This window comes from Mchenga conophoros, linkage group LG20 (genome assembly GCF_057382185.1).
Source record: "Mchenga conophoros isolate Kocher_MC1m ecotype Shallow Benthic linkage group LG20, M_conophoros_male_GT1.1, whole genome shotgun sequence".
In the NCBI taxonomy this organism is placed as follows: Eukaryota; Metazoa; Chordata; class Actinopteri; order Cichliformes; family Cichlidae; genus Mchenga; species Mchenga conophoros.
This window is the reverse complement of record NC_140545.1, coordinates 11,179,277-11,203,832: the sequence shown is the minus strand read 5'-3', so window position 1 is coordinate 11,203,832 and position 24,556 is coordinate 11,179,277. Positions and strand designations below refer to the sequence as shown.

General features: G+C 43.3%; 1 protein-coding gene across 7 annotated transcripts in view; it reads left to right on the top strand.

The window, feature by feature from the left end:
* The window catches only part of agrn (agrin), a 258,498-nt gene that overhangs the window by 217,600 nt on the left and 16,342 nt on the right, over positions 1 to 24,556 (top strand). For 6 of the 7 annotated variants that reach the window (XM_085261191.1, XM_085261192.1, XM_085261190.1 and 3 more), the window contains 13 exons: positions 172 to 297; positions 4,547 to 4,674; positions 7,287 to 7,401; positions 8,203 to 8,322; positions 8,522 to 8,887; positions 10,337 to 10,529; positions 12,205 to 12,420; positions 14,496 to 14,725; positions 16,290 to 16,424; positions 18,821 to 18,911; positions 19,208 to 19,372; positions 19,459 to 19,570; positions 23,025 to 23,141. In XM_085261191.1, coding sequence (XP_085117317.1) covers positions 172 to 297; positions 4,547 to 4,674; positions 7,287 to 7,401; positions 8,203 to 8,322; positions 8,522 to 8,887; positions 10,337 to 10,529; positions 12,205 to 12,420; positions 14,496 to 14,725; positions 16,290 to 16,424; positions 18,821 to 18,911; positions 19,208 to 19,372; positions 19,459 to 19,570; positions 23,025 to 23,141 — 2,114 coding nt within the window. Of the gene's footprint in view, positions 1 to 171; positions 298 to 4,546; positions 4,675 to 7,286; positions 7,402 to 8,202; positions 8,323 to 8,521; positions 8,888 to 10,336; positions 10,530 to 12,204; positions 12,421 to 14,495; positions 14,726 to 16,289; positions 16,425 to 18,820; positions 18,912 to 19,207; positions 19,373 to 19,458; positions 19,571 to 21,145; positions 21,349 to 23,024; positions 23,142 to 24,556 lie in introns of those variants that run through there. The other variant, XM_085261196.1, reaches the window with a different exon arrangement.

Sequence of the window (24,556 nt, the reverse complement as noted above, 5' to 3'; positions counted from 1 at the left end):
CACACAAATGTGTGTAGACGCGAGAGAAAGTTGGAATTGTAGGTTTTTGACCTTGGAATCACTGCTGGTGTTGAGTGCCTAAAAATTGTAGCTCTGTTCTGGGTTTCCTACATAAGCTGTAACGTAAGCTGTAATCATGAACTATTATGAGCCTCTGTGTATCACCCTCAGGTCCCACAATGGCGAGCACCACTTTACCCACACTTGAGGACAGGTCGTCCTGCGACAACACAGAGTTCGGCTGCTGCCCTGATGGCAAGACACCATCCAGTACTCCAGAGGGCGCCAACTGCCCCTGTAAGTCAAGCACACCTTTAAAAACGACTTTCTTTACTCTCTAATTACCTAAACATCTTCCCGGCTGTCTTCTGCGTCTTCTGTCTGTTGCTGTTGTTTCACCAGCTTCTGTAGCTCTTGCTTTGAGTCGCAGAAGCTCGGGCTCTGTTTGTATGGAGGGCGCCTTTCATGGGTCTTTTGAGAAAAGTAATTGGCTTTCCCTCCAATAGTGAGATGAGAAGACTGATACCGCTCTCATGCCTGTGCATTAAGTATGGAGCTGGAGCCAGGAGGTGATTAGCTTAGTGTAAAGGCTGCAAGCAGAAGAGAGCAGCTAACACATCTCTCTGCAAAGCTCACCACTGAACGCTTTGTGTCACCTTATTTAACAAGCACACACACTCAAATGTGGTAACGACGGTTTCAGAGGGACTTGTTGGCAGTTTCTTCTTCCTCCAAACTAATCGTGTCACAGCTCCATATTTAAAGCAGAAAACAAAACAAAAACCCAAATTTTCCAGCTGTAACCTCTGCTGCCTGAGGAAGTCCTTGTCGTCCTCCTCTGTTTGCGTGGCCTCGCGCTGTTTTGCCCCAGACATCAGTAATTGATGTGCTGTCTTGAGCTTTAGAGGGAAAAAAAGTGCAAAATGCTAAAAATAGTGTTGCAATGGATTATTGATCCAGACAGAGTTATCCGCACAACATATTGTTAAGGAATACTGTGTCGGAGGACAATTTCTGTTATTACAATAATTAAAGTGACTCTCAGTTAACTCGTGAAACACAGTCAGAATAATTGCACAAAAGTGCAAGAAATCAACTACTCGTCATTGTCAGTCTGCCAGTGTCGTGATTCAGAGAGGCACTGCTTTCTATCTATTTCAGTCTGTATTCATTTGCTGACATGTGAAAATTGAACAACAATATATATAAATATTTAAAAGTATAATATACAGTAAAAAATCCTCCTTAATCATCACTTATGACATATAAAGTGTGTGGGAGTTTTATCTGTGGAGACCTATTTCTTCTGATTTTGCTGTGTTCAGAAGGTTTCTGGGATGCAGTCGCTTGGCTGTAGGTGGATAGCACAGGCGCCGGCCAATAGTAGCACACAGAATATGAGGACAGAAGTAAAAAAACAAACAAAAAACATGGAAACCGGCTTATATGGCTGTTTCCGTCTCTCTGCTCTGCTCGCTGTTTAGGTAAGAAACGTATAAATAGCTGCGAGTCTGAATGTCTGTCGCCAACACACACACAGTCGCACAATGTGTGCACCATCCCGCGCAACAGGAAGAGTGGATGCGTTTCTTTGTGCCACCAGAATCAAAACATACCATCATTCCTGACTCTAAGCCTGCTCCCTGTCTTCACTGATTCAGTCATTATCTAGCTCGCTCGACCACCGCTGCTGTCTGTTTCGCTCGGTGAGTCGGCCAAAGGGCCAATTTTCAGTATTGTGTTTCTAAACATTAGCCACCATTTGCCTCGTGTTACACCTCTAATGTTGACTTTACAAATCGGGATATCGGAGCGTTTGGTTTAATTGTTCAGAACAGGTGGTGTTTTTTGGTTTTTCTCTGCAGCAGTGTTTTTATGAATCACTTCTATCATATGTAAATGAGCTTATTGACAGGTGGCAGGAAATTAAAATAAGAAAAGAAAAACAGAAACAGTGAAACCATTAGTCTGACCTTGGTAATCCATTTTTATGAATTCTGCAACACTTTGCAGTCTCGCCCTGATATTAGTCATAACCAACAGATCCTCAGCGAGTTTCCTTTTCTCTTGTTTTGCTCGAGACTCTTGAACGCTCTTTCCTCTCTTCTTTCACCCTCGCTCCTTTTCTTTTAATCTCCCTCTCCTCTTGAATTCGCACCCCTGCACCCTCACGTGCGCTCTTCTCTTTATCAGTCCGCGCCACTGTTCCTTAGTTCCCTTCTGAGATCTTTGTCACCTTTTCTCTCTGTCTCTCGCTCTCTCTCAAACCAGTCAATCTCAATCCAGTCTTGCATCAGTTCATTTCTCTCTGGAGTTGAGCAGCGAGTGAGCCCAGAGACTAGAAGGGGCCGACGAGCGCTGTTGTACCAATCAGTGACTCCTGCCACACTCAGTTCATAAAGATAAAGGGCTTCTCTCTCTCCCTTCATTTCTCTATCTCTCTCTCTCTCCATCCCTCGGTTGAAATCTGCCGTCTATTTGTCCTAGCCGTGGTAGTCTGACTGATTGTGAAAAGAGGGATTCACTCTGGCTCTCGGGGGAGCTTTGGGTCATGACTTGAAAGAGCTCGGGCCACAAATTAGTGCATGGAGTTGCATTTCTGGCACGGTGAAGGTCCCCTAAGCCTTTCAATAAACCAGCAGAATTTACTGCCACTCAGTCTGCAACATGACCTAAAGATATGAGGCCACCTTTGCCCATCCAGAGCCCTACGCCATTTATTTCTTTCACAGAATTTACAGGCAGGGAGAGGTGAAACATGAAAGGTTCTGTCGAGGTTGAACCCTGTGACATTTAGCCTCGAATCCGGCTGATGATAGAAACAAGCTCGGGCTACAAGAGAACTGTTAAAACGAATCTGCAAAAGCCTGTAAATATTTATCCCAGCTAACAATGACTGCACACTGGCGATCAATACTTCATTCAGCTCAAGTGTTATTACCAGTAAAACCGAGCTGCGCGATAAGCTGATCAATACGCTGGATTTTTTTTCTTTTTTCTTCTCCCGAGAAGGCCTCAGCCAATCTCCCGCTCATTAGAAGTGAAATGACACATCCCTCTGCCTCGTGCATCGGCTGCTATTTCATTGTACGACACAGTTTATTGATATCTGACGGGCTGTCTCACGGGGGGAAAAAATAATTGTTCGTTGTTCAGATTATTAGGACATCACATGTGGAAAAGGCTCAAGGTTTGGTTTAGCCCACACTGACATATTTAAAAAAATTAAACACCTTGGTTATAGATTGCATTGGGTATATTTCCCAGTATAGTGTAATATAAAAAAATGACTCTAGGTCCTGCGTATGTTAAATTTAATGGCATCGGGGATAATTGCCAAATGCTAATGTGAAAGTTATTGGCACACTGAGCTCCAGATACTATAAACTCTTCCATATGCCTGGGGAAGTCTGACATATCCATTACATTTTACAGTTCACTAGAATCTGATAGCCAAATAGCTCTGTCTGTCTTTTTATCACTCTCTTTCCCTCTCTTTACGTCCGTCACGGCAGTGGTCTGGAAAATCACCCTTTCTGATGTTTGTCTTCTTTGCAGATTAGAAGTCAGATCTCGCTTGTCCCCCCTCTCTTTTCTTTCTTTACCCCTCTCCAAACTGTGTCCATTTGCCTCTATTTTATGGCCACCGTCACTTGTGAATCGATGTGTGCTGCCCGTGAAAGTACTGTAGATGGTGAGGGAGGGGAGCGAGAGGGCAGCGGCGCGCGCCTGTGTGTGTATCGGTAGTTTCTGCTGTCCTTCTCATGCAATTTTAACCAGGCTGTGTCAGTCATGGGTCCGCCTCCATTAAGGAGACAATTATGACTATCTTTCACGATAATCATACAAGTGCTCGTCCTGTTCTCTCTGGCATTGCTCAGGCAGGGGCTGCCATGATTGATTTGGGCAATTTGTTCTGCTGATTATGAGCGGCACAGAAACTCCTCCGTTCTCCACCACACACATAAACACCTTCGACCCTCAGCTTTATATCGCACTGCACGTCTCTGGCGGCAGTACCGAGAAACCATATAGAGTTGATAGATGTCGGACAACATAACCCCCAAGGTCGCACAGGGAGGCTTTCTCTTTGCTGAGGAAGGCACTATTTTGAGTGCCCGTGGGTTGTTTTCACTTTAGTGTGTGTTGTTTTTTTCCTCCATGTGTTTGTGTGTCTGTCTAACTTGTTGTCTTTTTACCCAGCCCTCCATGGCACGGCCAGCTTTGGGGACGAGTCTCGGTCTGGTAAAACTGGCCCATTTTTCCACCTTCTGTTCATCTCTTCTGTCATATTTCACAGTCCACCTGTTCCACCACCACAAATCCACCGCCTCTACCTTTAATGGCCAAACTGCAGACCTTTTTTAAAGCCCCAGACGATCAGCAACACACTTCACTAACCCCTCCTTGTCAAACACACACAAACACACAATCCATCACTAACCCAAAACTGGCACTGCTCTGAAACGAGGGGGATGGCAGCGGGAATGAGTGAAAGAAGAGGGCTTGAGCCACAGTGTTTCTGTATCTTCTCTTCTTCTTCCAGCCACCATGAGGTTCAGCGGTTCCCTGCACCTGGACCAGGTGGATGGCCAGGACCTGATCTACACACCTGAGATGGAGGACCCCAAGTCCGAGCTATTTGGAGAGACAGCCCGCAGCATAGAGGGCGCTGTAAGTGGCTGAATTTGCTGTCACACGATTTCATGATTAATTAATAGATTAAAGAATCCACATTTACATCTCTCAGCTTATACTGCCCTTTGCTAGCTCTCAGCTTTTTAAATAAGCTTTTTAATGAGGTTTAAAGTACTTTTAAATGTCCTAATGCCCTTTGCTGTTTTTCCAGCTTGTTCTGCTGTCCTCAAGTGTCAAAAAAGTGTCCAGAAAAAGTATAAATTAAAACTGCTTTGATGTAATTGATTCAAATGACAGTTGCCACTGTTGCCATTAGGGAAACTTGGAGAGTAATGCTACAAAATTCTCCTAGTATTCCCAAGAATGTTCTTGTCATGAGTGGAAACCTTTTCAGACAACACTCAAAGCATCGTGTCACACTAAAACTCTTCCCGAGAGCCAGACTAATCAGATTCTTTCAGCTCCTTCAGGCAGGTTTCATCGCACATTTTACAGACTTGACACCCCTGAAGTAGCTGAGTAATATTCTGCCACACTGAGCTGGAGTGATTTCTGTGCTCTGACATCTGATAGAAAAAAACAACAATGATAAAAAGAAAGGAAAAAAAAGAAGAAACCACACATTTTGCTGGCTGGCTGCACTTAGAGAGGAACATACATCATATCAGAGGCAGACAACGTGGCCTATCTGATATTTGATTTTTAATAAAAGGGGAATATTAGAATTCTCTTATAATCTGTGATCTGTAGACATGAATATGTAAAGAAATTGAATAACATTTTCAGATGTACCTGCCTGACACAGGTGAAGATATTAAGATTTACCATTCTATTTTTCCTTTTTTCCCCTGAACATTTACATCAAAATAGGAATTCCAGAGACTTATATACATATCTACACACAGATATACACACACACAAATATATATATATATACTACAGAAGTATTAATAACGTCCAAAGAATGTGGCCTAAATAAACAGACAAAGAAATTCTTCAAGCTTAAGACCAATACATAAAATAAATAAATAACAGCTTTCTGCAGACTTGTTTAAAGAATAATTTGTCAGTTGCTTGCCAGACACTTCACAGTATTCAAAAAGCAGCTTTTCATGTGAGATTAATTATGATTTTTCAGCTATTTGAAAACTCAAGTCCTTATTCTGGATATGAGTCTCATAAGTTTTGATGGTCACGATGCCAGTAGCTGTAGCCAAAACCCAGGCGGGCACAGAGCCTGTACAGTAATCACAGCTTGGCTCGTGTTGGTTACCCTGGTTGAATTTCTCCACTGTCCGTTTTCTATGTTGAGCTTAGACCTTTGAACAAATGTCTCTGTTGTCAAGCCAGGGTCTTGCTCCTCTGATGAAATGGGAACTTTGTGTGTTTGTGTGTGTGCGCGCGCTTAGGTACACAGTACACATGTACCAGCTGTTGAATTGTGTCACTATGCCCCACTGGGACCTAATCTTCTACCTCACAGTGATTTGTGAGTGTGTGTGTACGTGCATGTGTGTTCATTAACACTATCAGCCTGTGTGTCTCTGAAGCCTAGTGTGCCACTTGACGCCAACCACCCCCTATTCATCTTCCAGCACACACACTGAGCACATGCAGAGCATACACGCCAGGACACATTCACTTGAACGTACGGGTATATAGAAAGAAGGCGAATCAGCCCGCCGCTCGTTTCACTGACAGAACAACCTGTTGTAATTTGCAGATAAATTAACACGTGGAAGAGAAAGAGAAGGAAGCGGAAAAGAAAGACCAGGTGGTTTTGAGGACCGTGTGTCCACGGGAGAGTTTGCCCACCGTGACTAAGCCAGTTTTGGAGGATTTTATTTTTCGACTTTGCTGTCACACCTCAGCCCACAAATTAGAGACATTTAATGCATGAAGGAAATCATCTTTAACAAACTGAATCCTCAAACCCAACAAAGTCCACTCAGTCACTCATTGTCACTGATTAGCAGCTTTTTGTTTTTATTTTTTAAATATTTTTGCTTCTTCCATCAGCTCTCACCTCATTATTGTCTGAGGACTTGCTGATTTACAGTGTACATATCATGAATAGGTCACTTTTAATAAAAAGAATCACATCATGTGATACATTCACAATTTAAACTAGTGCACATAACTTCTTTTTTTTTTTACTTCTAGCATAAAAATGGCCCATTTTTAAGAGAAAATACTCATCCAGATTTGGGGTTAAAAGGCAGCGTCAGTATTTATAACTGTTAAAATATCACTGTTGGCTGATTTTAAAAAATCCCACTTCAGTCAAACCTCATAAAGAGCTCTTCAGGCTGTTACAACGTGCACACAGTAACGAGCATCAGTAGCAAAACCAATCATAATGTCAGGGTAGCTCAACATTTATCTTAGCTCCTCCTGAAAACTTGTTCCAATAATTAATGCCAGGGCAGCAGCTAAATGTCAGTTTGTGCACCCACACCCAATGGGTTCCTTCCATGCACCCCAATTTGAGAGGCAGCTTCTTTCTTCCTCAGAGATAGGGTACAGTCTTCTGGAATTGGACTCGCTGCCGTGATAGCGTGGAGCTCATTACCGGCCTCATTTATCATCTCCTCTGTCTGTCCGTTCTCTCCTCCCACTCTTTCTCGCTCTCTCTCTCTTCTCCTCAGCTCAATGAGTTGTTTAGGAAGTCGGCGGTGCACAAAGACTTTATGAGCGTTCGTGTCCGTAACCTGGCGCCCAGCAACTCCATCCTGGCCTATGTCGAGGCTCACTTCAAACCAGGTGAGAGATCCTTATAGAGAGATAGATGAGCTTTGTGCATTTGGCTTTCAGCGAGGAGGGTGTGTGAGATATGAATACATTTTTAGTAGAAAAATAGGCATCTTGTAAATAGATGAGCTTGGATAGTCTTGCTTTCTGAAATTTGCACAACACGTGCTTTAAACCATGGGTGGGGCTCTCCAGGCTTCAAGGGCTGGTGTCCTGCAGGTTTTAGATATAACCCTGGTTCAACACACCTGAATCAAATAAATAGTTCATTCCCAGGCATCTGGAGAACTTCAAGACAGGTCATATAGCCATTTAAATCAACTGTGTTGGATCAAGGACACATCTAAAACCTGAAGGACCTGCAGGATATCTAAGGAATTGGGTATTGTCTAAATATCATCATGTTACAATACTTTTCTTGGATCTTGGGTCATATGCAGCAGCTGCTTCTTTAAACTACCACACAGAACATCAGCTTCCTCCGTTCCTTTTTATTTTTATTCCATCGTTTTATGAGCCTCATTTAGTGTCCTTGATATCCTTCACGTGGGTTATCGGGTGCCGTTATGTGCCGCTCCTCCATGGCCTGTAAAGCAAACATCTGCGGCGAACATTATGAGACCAATTCATCTGGAAAAAAGCCGGACAATCAACGGCTGGAGGACAAGTGGTCCACGGAGACCCTCCCAACTGTCATACATAGGGCTGTTTGATATATCCCTTTTAACATTTAAGGAGCTCAAGCCTTGTATTTGCTTTGGAGTGCTCCTCAGAGGCCTTGCTCTAAATGCTTGTACCTCTTGTTTGTTGTAGATACAAGATTCACCGTGGAGGACATCGTAGGAGCCCTGCTGAAACAGTTAAAGGCCTCCAAAGACACCAGCATCTCTGTGAAGAAGCCGGAGGATGAGAATATTCGCTTCACCAATTATGGTAATACAGTGTGGACTTAACAGGAGTGTGTAGGGATTAATAAAATGAAAGGGAGTTTTAAGTTATTCATGAGGTAGTTTATCAAAGGTTTTACAGGTCTTGAATAGAAAGTCTCAGAACCGCAGGCTCAACATACTTTAATGTCCCTTTTATTTCCTTTTTCCAAATCCTTTTGTTCTCCAACCACCTCTGTTGACAGGCCTGTCCTCCATCTCCATCTTCACCACCACTACCACTACCACCACAGCGTCAGTCACCACAGCTGCTCCCACCACCTCGACCAGGCCTCCTACAACTTCCCCTTACATCACCCGTCGACCGACAGCCACCACCCGCAGGCCCTTCAGCGGCAGACATAAATTGGTGCCGGTTACCTCGCCTCTAACCACTACTGCCCTGCCTCCAGCCACTACCGTTGCCCGCTTCACAACCAGGCCTTACCACAAGGTGCTGCAGAAGCCCTGCGACTCCCACCCCTGTCTCCACGGAGGCACGTGCGAGGAAAACGGCAGCGAATTCAACTGCAAGTGCCCCGCGGGCCGCGGAGGGACTGTGTGCGAGAAGGGTGGGTCAGCACAGAGTTTTCATTTTCTTTAGGAACTGTATCTTTTGCCACATTTCTGATTACTCTTAAATCAAAAGTTTCAAAGTCTCGGCTTATTTCAGACTCATCTAAGAAAATGAGCTCAGACAGACTTTCCCTGTAATTTGCTACTTTGCAATTAGCAATTTCAAAGAACCCACCAAAGGCTAACGGTTACAGAGATTTTGCAGCAGCTAAGTGGGTTTTAGGCACTCCACTTTTCATTGTGCCAATCATGCTTTTTAGCTGTTTTATAATCACTACTAACCACATCTTCAAGTGCTTTGATGTATTTATAAAGTAGCAGAAACATACCATTATAATAGGAAAAAAATCAAATATTAGAAACACTTGATCAAATAAAACGCTATTTTAAAGCGAAAGAAGAAATGCATTCTCCGCGTCATGCTTTGGTTTGGCGTGGTTGTAGCGTCTGCAAGGTGACACCTTAATTGGCAGTGGGAGTAATGACTTTCAGTTAGCTTTGAAATATGTAAATGAAATGTTATGTGGCCACAGATGTGGATTTATTGGATCGTATAAAGCTCGACGGTTTATCAGCGAGCAATCACAGCACTGTACAGAGTGTCAGTTTTACGGTCGGTGTTGAAGAAAAAAGAAAACCCTTGGAAATAAAGAGCTGAGGTGTGATTGAGTTTCTCCCCAACTGCTGCGCTTCAAGCTCATCTCGAGTGATTCAGACAGGCCCAACATCTCAGAAATGAGCGACCACTGAGCCGTGCACCAAAGGCTACACAAAATCCAGCCGAGGCCGCAGAGAAAACCATAAACCTGGGAGAACTTTTTAGAGAAGCGCAGCTCCTTCCTTTCTTCCCTCTTACTCTACTCTGGGATTTTTCTGAAATGGGGAGCAACCTCACGCAGCTGCGTCTTAAGATAATTGACACTAATTGCTTTGATGGGGATTAGCTGGTGAGAATCAGTGTGGATCTTTGCGTTAGAGTGCTTAAATGAAATCATGCACGCATACACACAAAACTGCACAACCAGCCTCCCCGAGATCAATCAAGTCATTAGAAAAGCGAGAGCTCATCAGATGCCGTTCTCCTCAGAGAGACGGACAGGAAGACAGATGGACGGTGGGAAAAAAAAGGAGCCCAGGAGAGATAATGCATGATAATAATCAGAATTGTCAAGTAGATTCACAAAAAACAAACATTTCCTGTGTGTGTTTGTGTGTGCACGCGTGTGAGACTGTGCACGATGGCTCCTCTTTCTGCACCTTCTGCTTTTGATAAACCTATCAAGCCTTTGGTGAAAACATCAATCCTGTAAAATAAACAGAATTCTTCTCATTTTCTGTCACGTGCCGCTCACGCATCATAACGTGCATGAAGCTTCTCTCACACCGCAATCAAGCAAATCACATAATAATGACGAGAATGTCTCGTTGTCTTCTTTCCTCCACAGTGATCAAGTACTACATCCCGTCATTTGGAGGCCAGTCCTACTTGGCCTTCCCAACCATGAGCGCGTACCACACTGTCCGCATCGCCATGGAGTTCAGAGCCTCTGAGATGGACGGCATCCTGCTCTACAACGGCCAGGATCGCAAGAAGGACTTCATCTCTCTTGCTCTGGTCAACGGCAGGGTGGAGCTCAGGTGAACGTCAGCTGATTTAAGAGGGACCTTGTCGGCTAACATCAGTGGTCCTGATGTTTTGTTTTTTGATTGAATTCAGTGGGCTTTTTACTTTCACATCCATCGTGGCAAAAATAAGATGAAATTTTAATGATCAACACTATGAAACCGGGTCATTGCAGCAGCAGCTGACAACAGATGCAGATAAGAATAAAACAAAGAGACGGCACTAAAGATAATGAGGCAAATAATTACAGTGAGTAAACATGTCGGAAAAACGGCTGTGCCGGGAAAAGAAAAAGCTACAGTTCACATGATTACAGGTGGAAGGAATATATACTCGGGAATATATGCTAATGTCCCAAGTGCACATTTTATATGTTATCTTTAATCACACAGATAAACAAAGGAAAAATCTAATCTGTATTTACAAAATGTGGTGTTTGTATTTACAGATGTATTGAATGAGAAAGAAATTTCAGCTTAGATGCTTTAAATGACTCTTTTCCATCAGAACTGTGCATGTAGTAGTCAGGTTTGAAGTGGTACAAGTGTGTTTTTGTGCATGTTGTCAACACTGGTGGGGGCAGTATCACTCTAGGACCAAAGCAAAAAATAGAAGAATAAATAATCAAATGTAGCCAAACAAATAATGATGTTTTTTTCATCATCCCTTCTTGGTAACCATCTACAGCTTTTATTCCATCATGGAATGGATGGAGTATATTTGCAGACTTAAAGTCAGGCTGGGTCACCGTTAGGAAATTGATCCTGATGTAAAACTGGTGTTTTGCCCCTTTAACATGCACACTGGAGATTTATGTGGGCAAAATATCTAGTATTACACTTTAAACTGAAGCTGACAGTAACTGCAGGTCTTATCTAGTCTCATGAGAGACGAGACTTTTCCTGCCAGAAACCTGCAAAAACACTAGCACTAATCTCTTCTCTCTGCCGGAGACGTATGAATAAAAAATCATTTGGGGACGGGAACATCTTCAGAAGAGACAAGAATGAGCTAATTAGAGATGCTGCAGTGCATCTTTTTCGGACCTTTTATTTCTAATGTTAGCTTCCCTTGTCTTTCTGGTTCTCACATTTCACCCTGACCCCTGCAAGGTCTTTCAGTTTCTCCCAACCTGGCCAGGTTAGATTGCTCTATTCAGGGTAAAATCAATAGCAAACTAAAGGAGATCATTAGTCACTTGTGCTTTCAAATAGAGCTCTGCCTCAATTCTAGAAATACAGCTGTGAGATTACCACCCACAGCTCTGCAAATCCAAGACGTGGGGAGAAGAACTAATTATTTGTGGCAGATAATTGCTCTCAGGTTGCGATAATGCTACCATATGTGTGGGTGCACATACACGACGGCTCTTTTCTGTGATCATACGGCCTTTTTCTCTCAACAAAACCTCATTAGAAAAAAGGTTGAATTAAAAATGAGGATGTGATTCCAGTCATTTCAGTCACATGCTCCAGTCTGAAATTCCAAATAAACACTTTTGTATCTTCTTTCTTTCCTCCACCTTTGTCTTGTTGAGCATTATGAGCAGATTTCTTGTAGTCATTGTAGTCAAGTTGGATATTTTGAAAAATAAAATACCTGCCTGATGAAAGTATCAAAGTCAGCAGAAATAGAGGGATCTTTTGGTAAAGTGAGGTGTCTAACTTATTCTGTATCATCCCTTTTCAGGTTCAACACAGGTTCGGGCACAGGCACGGCCCTCAGCAAAGTTCAAATCAGTCAAGGCCGCTGGCATCAGCTGGTGGTGACTCGCAACCGCCGAAACGCCATGCTCAGCGTGGACAGCGAGCCACACATCGAGGGCGAGAGCCCACGGGGCACAGATGGCCTCAACCTCGACACCAACCTGTTCATCGGAGGAGTGCCTGAGGACATCAAGCAAGAGTAAGACCTTGGAATTGCAGTTACAGTCACACCATTGTGTTAATAGTGATGTGCAGACACAAAGTCCATCATCTGTGGCTCATTTTAATATTTCATTCTACAGCTTTTATATATTCAGTATCTAGCTAATTCCAAGCGGCACCAATCAAGTTTTCTGTTTATGCTAATTTTGCTGATTTGCCATTTTTTTATTCAGTGTAGAGTTAACTAATGTTAATCCCACTTCAGTGGCCCGTAACCTAGTCGGAGACTTTTGAGGGAAAAATTAGCCATGTGCAGCTTTTTGATAAATCGACTGCCGTTATTTGTATTCATCTGGTACCTTCCGTTAAGTCATGTGAGGATAGTTGCCTAGAATGGTTTCATAGAGCGCGGCCCCATCTTCGATTTGTTTTTTCCCCATCTGCTGCTTGTTCATCCATTGGTCTTAATAGAAGTGCACTAAAGAGTAGGAGGATAACAATATGGGAATATTTAAAATAAATTGCTTTTATGAAAAAAAAATTCTTCATGTTATAAAATTAGTAGAAACGTTTAAGTCATAAATTTGCTGTAAAGTTGGGAATTTAAACACGGGAATCTGCTTTTAGTACAGCTTCAATCGGAAGTTCAAAGAATTGCAGTTTTTGGCACTTTGGGATTTGTTTTGTTTGCTTCATTTTTCAGCCCCAGAGCTTGCAGCTAGCTGAGGACACGGACAGTAGGCATCAAATCGCAGTGTATTAGAGTCATTAGTTGCAAGCCTGTGGACACACTCAAACTATCTGCCCCCCACTCCATGCTAGTAATATTGTTTTAGTTAACACTGTGTTGATGGAAGGTGTTTTGACCTGTTTATTTATACGTGTACAATTAATGTACGACCCTAATTCCCAAAAAGTTGGGACAGTGTGACTTGCAAATCTAAACACAGGAAACATTTTACTGATTAATGAAAAATCTTGCTCATTTGTCTTCGAACAATTTGATCGCAGCAAAGTGTCTCAATAAAGTTTGGAGAGGGGCAGCTGGAAAAGTAAGTGGTACTAAAAAGAAACAGCTGGAGGAGCAATTTTGCAACTAATTAGGTTAATCATATTAGAGGTCGGTGACGTGATTGGGTTTAAAAAGGGTGTCTAAGAGGGGCACAGTATGTTGAAATCACTGGACAGGCTCAGGAACACTTACAAAAATCACTGTGTCTGAGCTTTAACTATACAAATGCTGCTTAAAGCTCTACAATGCAGAGAAGAAGCCATATGTGAACATGATCGAGAATCGCCGTCGTCTTCTCCGGGTCAAAGCTTTAAAATGGACTGAGACAAAATGGAAAACTGTTCTGTGATCAGCCGATTTGAAATTTGACACTCTTTTTGGAAAACATGGACGCTGTGTCCGCCAGAATAAAGAGGAGATCTATGGAGGTGCATTAGTGCCTGTGGAACTGGCAGCGATAGGGAGGATGAAATAAAAATACAACAAAGAAGATCCAGGACTGTTCAGCAGCTGGAATCCTATATCAGACAAAAATGGGATAACTCTCCTCTCCCAAAAGTCCGGAAACTGGTCTCTCTTGTGATGCTACACGTTGCTGTCATCACAATCAAAATGACCTTTTGTTTTAATTAAAATGGTGCATTTTAACTTCACATGTTTTCCTGTGAATAAAATATGAGGTAAATATGAGAAAGTGATATAAATAAAATGTTTATTATTTTATTATTATTTTTAATTACACACCTATTTTACACAGTGTCCCAACTTCTTTTGGAATTATGGTTAAAATAATGCCATTTATGTGAATGATTGTAATTATGTGATATGATATTGTGGCATCCCTGGTACAAAGCCGGTGTCAGTAATAGTAGTAATTAACCAGTTTGTTTGATTTTGATCAGAAATGATCAGATGTTCGAGAAAAAAAGGTCAACATCCGAGGTGAATTTGGAAAAGTCTTCATCTAGCTCTTCCTTTATGAAAATATAATGAAGTGTATTAACAATACTTCATAGAGTATGGCATTTCTTCACTGCAGGTTCAGTGTGATTCAGTTAGCTTTAGTAGTGTAACTTTTTTTCCCCCCTGTCTGTCTTCAGTGTAAAGGAGAGGACAGGGTTGGCAGTCGGTCTGGTGGGCTGCATCCGCATGTTAGATGTCAACAACCGGAACCTCAACCTGCAGGAGAACGGGGGCGAAAGTCTGTACGGCAGCGGGGTGGGTGAATGCGGCAACAACCCCTGCCTGCCAAATCCCTGCAAGAATGGCGGTGCTTGCCAGGTGAAGGAGGCCGAGATGTTCCACTGCAAGTGCAGCAAAGGATTCTGGGGTAAGATGCTGAGCAGATTTTCCTAATAGTTATGGACAGTCATGGAGTTCTGAGAAGTTGGTTCCAGTATAAGCGTGGGGAAATAAGTAGAAAATATGCCTTATTCATATGTAATCTTCAAACTTTCCTAACACCTTGTAGTTAAAATTCTGCTAATACATCTCAGTGTTGCCTTCTCCACAGGGATTCACTGTGGTCATGCCTGACTCACAAATCCTAAGTAAGCTTGACAGGCTAATTTGACAGTGTAACTCATGCCCCCAGCAGCAGCGCTGCAAGTCATTTTGTAAACACTATCAAATCTGTGTGTCCAGCACAGAAATGGGAGTTTAAATGTTGACGCAGTGCAAGGAACACGAAAAACTTTGAACTAATTCTCTGTGATTGGCCTTTGGCCTATCTCTCCTTCCACTGTTCCTTTCCTCGTCTTTTTCTCCCTCCAGCAGATGGCAACTAACAAGCAGCTGAGAGAGAGAATATAGTTAAGAGCAGACACCAGCAGGGCCTAGCCAAGCGTGCCCCTCACTGGTTATACTGCAGCTTACCGCGGAAAGTTTCACACAAGAAGCAATTTAATTGTCAGATCTAACTTTTATGCTCGAATAGTAAAGGATTTCACCCACAAATGGGGGCAGGTTAATGGTTATTGAAACAACCTGTCAGTCGAGGTTTAAGAGCCATTTTCCTTGAATATACAATATGGATCAATAAAGTATTGCGTTGTATTACTGTTGCCTTTATGTTTTTGTTGGTGCTGAGAAGCTTGGGGAGGCATGTAAATCTGAAGAAGCACTGCTGTGACAGAAGTTATGCTAGCAACCCAGTGTACAACAAATGGTGTTAATGAGAATTGGACCGATGCCTGCGCCCTCAGATTGAAGTTAATTTTGTCACGATGTCCATTTAAAAGTGGCCGAGATTGGCTATCTCGAAGGAACAGGACAGATCGCAGAAAGAGAGAAGACAGAACAAATGGGCGGGAAGAGTTGTAGTTAGAGGGAGGGCATGTCAGGACAGCTGGATGAATGCGAGAGGGGAGAGAGTAATAGAGTTAAAAAGACGAGAGAGGAAGAATAGATGTGAAAAAGAGCCATGGTGGCGAGGAGCTAAGAGTGGAGGATAAAATACAGCTTCCAAACGCAGGAGTGAGGAAAACGGGGGAGCCCTGTGAGCTCAGCGTGGATGGGGTTCATTAAAGCACTCGCCTCACCACAGGCTCTGACTGCTAAAGTAATAACGGGTGAATTCAGATGGGCTGTGGCAGAGGGCAAACCCATCATCCACCAGACGCCTGCTAGCCTTTCCCACAGTTGGCGTTGGCCTAGAAACATGGCCGCGTGGCAGGAAGGCTCTCCACTGTTTAATCTGGACGTGTAATATTTCTAAATCCTATTAGAAAATGACCTCTATTACAGAGGAAATCCTCATACACCCGCTTCTCTCTCCTTTTTCTGTCTTCCCCTCGTTTCAAGTGGAATACAAAAGAGTCAGTGGTTGAATACGTTGGCGCTTGTTGCATGTTTCCTTGGTGGTTCCCTTCTGACATTTTTGTGTCTACATCCAGGTCTAACGTGTGCCGACGTCCACGACCCGTGCAGCCCCACCAGGTGCCATCCGTCTTCCCAGTGCCAGGCACAGCCCGAGGGAGGCTACAAATGCGAGTGCCCCATGGGACGTGAAGGAAGACACTGCGAGAACGGTAATCTCTCCCGGACACAACAGAGTTTTGGTCTGGAGTCTGCTGTGTAGCACCCTCCTCCATGCCTATTTTCCCTCTTCTGTGACATTTCCATTCCCGCTGAATCGAAAAAGGAGATCAAATGCAGAAGAAGGGAGGGGGGGGGGGGTGCAAAAGCCTTCAGGGTGGAAGGGAAAGGGAGGGTTGGTGGCATACAGAACTGAGGTAGATGATTGGCCCCGTCGGGCCATTCACCACATCGACTCTGCTACGCTTGTTAGTGGGTAGGATGCAGCCTCCCTCCCTGCCTTTCTGCCCACAGGTGTTGTGTTCAAACATGTTTGTTGGTACTTAGTTTCACATGGCAGAACCAGGCCGCTGCTGGGAAAAAGACCGGAGCACAGCTCAGCTGCTTTTGAAGTTCATCATTAGCACTTTGGGCGGTGTGGCATTCTGAAGTCTACTCATGTTTATCCCTCCCTTCCTTTGTAGATGTTGTCATGAATGCTTGCAGAAGTTGACTTCTGCAAGTGTGAATTAAAAAGAATATATTCCGATGCAAATCCTGAACAAAAGAGAAACGCGCAACCTTGTAACCCTGGGAATTCGGAAAAAACCCCAGATGGGAATAGCCTCTTTCTCCTTCGCCTCGAGTCCAAGTTAGCAGGTGATTAAAATAAATTGAGGCGAACCAAAATCAATGCCATGTGAGCGGGAGCGTCTCCCATTCCAAAAGGCTATTTTTTTCACACGAATCAATGAGATGACTAATCGCATCAGTCCTTCCTGCCCGCGGTGATTAATGGGAGCGTCAGTCAGCCAGAGTGTCAGCCCCCGAGAGGAGCTCAGAGATAAGGTGGCAGCCAGGCGGACATCCCCTCTGAGGGCTGCACTGAGAACAGTTAAAAAGACAGGTAGCTTAGAGCGCTCTCATCAGAAGCCTGAAGGTGAATTGGTCGTAATATGAAGTGTTTGTATCTTAGCATGTGCGCGTGTGTGCGCGCAGGTTTAGCTGAGCTGTGGCTTCCATTTCAATTCCACCAGGGGTTTGTCAGTGTAGCTCGCTGCTATAATATTCACAGTCAAGGACTTTTCTCAAGGGTGTTCCAGTAGTACTGAATGGCCTACTTTACTCAATGCTTTTACCCTGTCATAGTGTAAATCATTACAATTTAGTGATGGAAGCACAATCATTAGGATTGAGGCAGTACACACACAGACCAAAAAAAGGGGGCTTGTCAGTTACATTAAGCTAGGTCTTTGTGTGAGATTTTCTTTTTTGTGTATTCAAGCTGCTTGTTGCCATTTCATTTTTTGATACTGTGGGTTTATTAGAAGTACTAATTGGGTGTCATTACTCCACCATCAACAAAATTGCCACAGAGCTTGCCACTGACTTAGCAATAGAAGCAACGGCTCGCTAAATGCCGCTTCTGACTTAAAGACCAAAGACCAGCTGTGGAAACTTTAACTTGACGGAAATTTTCTTAGTCGTCAAACTCAGTCACCCACGCATCATGCAGCTGTCCTGGTCATCCAGCCTCTTCCAATGCCTTGCCCTCTGCTCACCTATTGATCGATGTGCTTTCAGTTCGAGCGCTAGGTAAAAAACAAGAAAAACCCTCCAGACTTGCTCTATAGGAAACTACAATCTGAGAAGCTCTTAAAGTGTTCACTTTAGCAAAGGATTCCTTGTTGCGTGCACCAGACTCTTTTTCCGTCTCCTGCGCGGTGCGTGCCGTCATCATCATTAGCAGTCTTCTGCACAATAGCTAATTAGCTTTCTCTTCTATGTCTCCCTTCCCCATCCTGACTAATCCCAGCCAATTACGAGTAAAAGCTTTCTTGCCGGCTACATAGATAGGTATGTGTATATGTGTGAGCATCTAGCGTGGCACATTCCTCTCAGTGATTGTAGCTTTTGCAAGCAACACCATAAACACATACTCCCACAGTGACACTTGAATGATTTTTAATGTCAAGCTACTTGTTAGCGGGATGGCACAGTGCCTGTCCTAATCACTCCAGACAGCCAAAAGACGGGACAGCCAGACGTAGACCCTGTTGCTAAGACATGAATTTGTAAAAAGGCCTGCCAAAATACAATAGCCACATTATTTGATAGGTCCCAGGCTGTGGTGTTAAACTCCGCATGTCTCCAAAGGTCCTTTGTTATACAGTGGCGGGCTGTGTAATCAGTCTGACATAAGGGTTTTTTAATTTATTTAATTTTTTTGTTTGAATTTCCGTCAGGAGAAAGTCTTAATCCCAAAAGCTATAAAAACACAAATCCATCTCTCGCCTTAATGCTGACAGGCTCTTCAAAGATGTACTGACTATCCCTGAATTTCAATTTTGTCAGCAGCAAAAACGACACCTGCGGTTCAATACCGTCTCTTTGTTTTTTTTCCCCCCAGTGGTTGAGAGGCAAGGGGCTTACATGCCACTGTTCAACGGAGACTCTTACCTGGAGCTGAAGGGGCTACATCTGTACGGGCACGATCTGCGGTAAGTCCCATGCCTCAGTGTGAAACCCACATGTATTATTGAACACCGGATACCACGTAGGTCTCACAGACTGAGCTTGTTCTGTGCCTAAAGCCAACACCCTTCTTTAAGCCTGGACTGAACTGACAATGACGGAAACAAGTAATGCTGTCTAAGTGTGAGCATGTAGAACATACAATGTCTTTATATACTGGAGAAACAGTGTTGATGCACCAGACACAGAAAAACATCTAGGAGATGTTTCTAGGAGATCCTCTTAAACTCACGTGTGTGTTTTGCTTCTGTTACATCTGCAGTCAAAAGGTTAGCATGACAGTGGTTTTCATGGCCAACGACTCCAATGGTTTGATCTTTTACAACGGCCAAAAATCAGATGGAAGAGGAGACTTCATCTCACTGTCCTTGAGCGGTGGATTCCTGGAGTTTCGCTACGACCTGGGGAAGGGACCTGCCACCATAAGGTTACCACGACTTGAGAATCTAAGAGGGTTTAAGTTATCAAACAAGAAAACAGAGAAATATAAAACTGTGCATGTGTGTGATTCAGGAGTAAAGAACGGATCCAGCTGAATGTGTGGAACACCATCAACCTGGAGCGCTCCAACCGCAAAGGAGAGATCATGGTGAACAAGAAGGGTGCTGTCCGAGGAGAGGCACCAGTAAGAAAACCGCAACCCACCAAGCTACTGCTAATGGTTATCTTGCTTTTAGCATGGGGCCAGTGCTATCCTTACCCTTATGTCTGCCTGTATTTATATGTGTATATACCCCTCTGTGTGCCTATGCCTCATCTACGCCACATCATGCCCCTATAAGTAGTGTCCAAGTTACTGCTTACCCAGTTTTGCTGATTTTTTTTGTACACAGTCCCAGAGCGTATAGTTTGTTCTAACCTAAAGTATGCAGCTATCTCCAGAAATCCAGCAATGCAAGAGGGAGAGCTGTAAATATAGAAGGGGCAGTCTTAATTTTGTAATACTTCTTCAAGCTTCCTGATTTTCTAGAGATAAAAGTTAGCATTACCTACCAAATTCAAAAAGCAGCCTTTTCTGCTGGCATGCAGTCAATTTCATAAATCCAGCCTTTGAGGGTGCTGCCTAGGGAGGTGGAGGCAGATCAAGGAGATAGCAGCAGCGAGAGAGTGCGTAATGAAAATTTTAAACCCGGCGACTAGACTAATAAAGCAGGTACATGGTTCCAAATGAAGGCGATCTAATAGTTTGATAAGTCTGCAAGTCATCCAATTATATTAAACAGTGTAATTTGTGACTGTGAACATGCACTCTGTCAACTCCATCAACTTCCTCTAAGATGCAACACTGCTTTTTTCTTTTTTTCCCCTCTCTCTCGCTGCTCAGTCACCCCTCCTCTGCCTCCCCATCGTCCGTATGGTAATTGTGTTTTACTCCAGCAACGGAGGCAGAAAATCTTATTAAAGAAAGAGAGCAAGGGAAAAGCGAAGATGAGTGGGGGGCTGGTAGGACGCAAGGGATGAGCTGAGACTAGTTATGGAGCTCATTGCAGAGACCCTATCCAGTATTGCTCTAAGCTAATTCTCTCCCACTTCAGCGCTAAGAACCAGGAAGGCGTTACAATACGCTTTGCTCAGAGAAACCTATATCATATCAAAGGTGGTCGCACACAGGAACATATATGGATGCATATAGCATGTTCATTTCAAAGTCTGTTCAGGCTGCTGACGTAATGAACTACAAACTTTCAAAGGTTCGGATAACAGAAATAATAATCTACTTCACCTCATATTGAATGGCTGTGGTCTATAAATGAGGTTGGGTTAAGTGGCACTATTCATAGACTCTCATCCATGAAGTGTTTTTTTTTTCCTCCTTTTCATCTTTTGCTAATGGCATCGTATGTTTCATGCACGGCCTTCTTAGACTTACTGTCTTATTTGCATTCATGTTCTCTAGTGTAAATACGCACTTGCACAGCTTTGTGGTTTCATGTGTGTGTATGTATATAATGCAAAGGTGTGCTGTCCACATTTTATATTCTTGTTTAACGTGTCTGTCTCACATGTCAGTGCTTCACAGCGGCTTTTTTTTTTTAATACTCTTGCAGGTGCGTGTGTTATAGTACGTGTGTGCTTTGTGAGCTTTTGCATTTGCCTAGATCTGCATGCTCCTTTGTGCACAGACACTTTCTAGTTACCCTAATAACTCTCTTCCTCCCTATTTTCTTTCCTTCTCTATGATGTGCTGTCTGGAAATAAGAAATCACGCAAGGTAATTAGACAAGTCCCAGTCACACCTCAGCCCCGCATTTTGTTTGAGCCACCTCGCTGTGTCCTCTTACCCTCATCTCTTCATGCAACAACTGCACAGACCAAAAAAAGGGTACTTCTGCAGAGCTGCAGGCAGCTTTAAAGGTGCCAGTTCTGTAGAACAACTTTGCCATTTTCATAAGCTCATAAACGCACACACAGCACCAAAGAGGAGATGCTCCTAAAGAACAAGGTTTGGCTTTCACCTCGGTCCATCTGCTGTGGGGGTGGGAAGGTGGGAGGTAAGAAGGAAAAGAAGCAGCCATCTTTGCGATGGCCATTGTTTTTAGCAACAAAGAAACGTCTTCATTAGTCTGCCGTAGGCGGGGATATCACGCCAGTGCCGCGTGCCTGTCGGAAAGTGAGAGCGAAGACATGGGAGGTGAGGAGGATATATACCGTAGGAGACGGTGAGGTGCTAAGCCAAGCCTGGCTGTTCTTTTGTCATCTGCTCTCACTTTTATGCACAAGAACAATCCTCCATAATATCATGAACTCGCTCACTCTTTTACCCATTACGACACAAGTCTCACTGAACATCACTGAGCAAGAATCACCCCATGGAACCAGCCATCCTCTTTCAACAGGTGGTTATTATTACCTGGAAGAGGGGGAAAACTTAGAACATGATCTACCATTCCATTGCATGCAGTTTCACTTAGCGTCATAGAAGTGTAGCTTGACATAGATAGTGAGTACTTAAATTCCAGAGTATCACTCTATGAAGGGGTAAGATCTCAGGGAAGGTGCAGTATGTTTCTGTAACTCTATCTGCAGAGTAGATGGGTGTTGTAGAGCAGTAATGTCTGCATACAGAGCCTGAGGTGGCCATCTTTGCCCTACAGTTTGGTGACAACTTTTGGCAAAGCCTAGAGGCAACAGCCACAACTGGGTCCAGCCGCTTTGGCCAAAGTCTCTGCTCTATCTCAGCTGGAAGCGGCTCAAGGTGCAGCGACACAGCCCCGGGCTTCAGCCAAGCACCACAGCCTCCCGCACTCCAAATCGCATCCTAAATAAAAGCCAGCCTGATGCCAGCTTGCCTGCACAAAGCCAGTTTATTTGGCCCCTTCCATCATTTTTACAACAATTAACTCCACTTTAACCCTCTGGCAATTACTGCCCTACATAAAATAAAGATCATTAATTCCTTCCTTCTGAAGTGGGCCAGTTCTCCCATGCAAAAGTAGCAAAGAGGCACCTTGCTAATGCAAAGCAATTGTTCCAAAGGTTTGGTGGAAAGAATCGAATTTCATAGCCGCCTGCTGCACAAATGAATTGCAATTAATGTGTCTCCACACTCAACCGTTTGAAAGGTCGGTGCTTATAATCAGCCATTCATTAGAGATGTCTGTAAAGAACCATCCATATCTCCAGCCCAGCCTGCTTCTGATTTTCCTTTGTAGTCTCTTTTTATGTCGCACAGATAGAGGATAATTGACCACTCTCTCTGAGAGACACAGAAATCAATTATGTTGTAATGTATCAAGTGTATTGGCGTGGAAGGAAGGCAAGGAAGTTCAGTTAAAGCCTCTGCTGGCTTTAGTATTAAATCTTTTTTTATGGGACATTTGTGACATGTCTGTAAATGTGGTATGTGTATTAATCTCAGTCTTTATATCTTGGGTAAAAGGATGCAATTTATTTCCTGGCTCCCTTGACTGCGGTAAAAGTATAAACCAATATGTTCTGAATAGGAAACTCTTGAGAAAAGTTGATGATGGGTTATGGGAAAGAGTCAATAAAGACATACAGAGGTAGATGTAGAGCTATTTTTGCGGGGTGCATCGCTGGCTCATCAGCTGAAACGTGTCTGTGTCCTTTCTCATCAGAACCAGCACGTAGATCTTAACCTGAAAGAGTCTCTTTTTGTTGGTGGAGCTCCCGATTACAGCCGACTAGCAAGAGCCGCTGCACTTACGGAAGGCTTCAAGGGAACAGTCCAGCAGGTACATTTATACATGTCTCTTTGTAAACGAATTAATGTGTCATTAACTCATATTTTCAATTCTATGTTATTTTAATGACCTTAGACATACAGCAGCAAAGTCCAGCGATAAGTTACTCGCTGTACTGCTATAAGCCCTCGCATTAGTAATTTTCCATTATGAGCTCACTCTGTGACGGACAGTGGCTGTGCTCATTTGGATTAGTGCACACTAATAATAGAATGCACATTTTTGAAGTCTTTCCATTTTGCTATTCTCAGATCTTTCCCTGACAACTTTCCAGTTTTTTTTCTTCCTCCACTTTCCAGCAAAAATCTCATCTCAGAGTGCCAAAAATAACTTGGTAGAACAAAGGCTGGATGTTACTGTTTGCGCAAAGTTGTCATTAGTTATCCTCTCCAAACTTTCCCTTGACAGTTTCGAGCAAATCAAAAGCTAAATGTGGCGTTTGTCTTGCTTGGCCTGTAGGGAATAATTAATTATGAGGAAGTATTCCGAGTCTGGTGTACTGTTTAACACGCGTGTTGTAATTTTCGGAGGCAATTTTCGGTCTGCAGCAGCAGGGGATTCGTCTTCAGAGGTGCGTGTTAAACTGAATCTACAGCCTCACTGTACGCATTTATTTACTTGTAGGATGTGTCGCCATAATTAGATTTAAGGATGGTTCGGCAGAAAACACAAAACCCTTCATGGATGTGTTCCTTTGGATAACAATCAAGAGTGGTAAATGATAATCTTCAAGTGGTGTGCTAAGGAGGCGAGAATTTAATCAGATAATTTTAATACCTTAAACGACTTATCAGAGGTAATAGGCATACGAGCATGACAAGAATTATATTGTAAATGCAGCACTTCAAAGAAAGGTCACTAAGACTATTACATAAATGCATGTCTTCAAAAATAGTAAATGAGGAGTGTTTATAAGATTTTGTTGATTTGTCTCCAAACGCATGCACACACACACACGCACGCACGCACGCACGCACGCACGCACGCACGCGCGCACACACACACACACACACTGCTATAAAGCTAGCCCCACTGAACTATGTAGCATGTATTTACTGCACATTATGTCCAGTATGCTCTGTTCTTTATTGAAGGTCAACACAAAGACAAACAGTGAAATCTCAGTGAAATAACTGATCGAATACAGAAGACACCTGCGTACAAGAGCTGTGTTTTTTTTAATATATATATATATATAAGACAACACAATCCTGTTTGGTGTGAAATGGGTGTGGCCTAGTCAGAAAAGGATGATATCCTATATTTCTTTGCTCCAAACAGGATTCAACAACATCTGGAGAAAAAAATATCTTAATATATTTTTAGATTTTGTTTTTGCCTGGTTACTAATAAGTAAAGGGCTGTCAAACATAAGGCCCGGGGGCCAGTATCAATCCGTCAAAGAT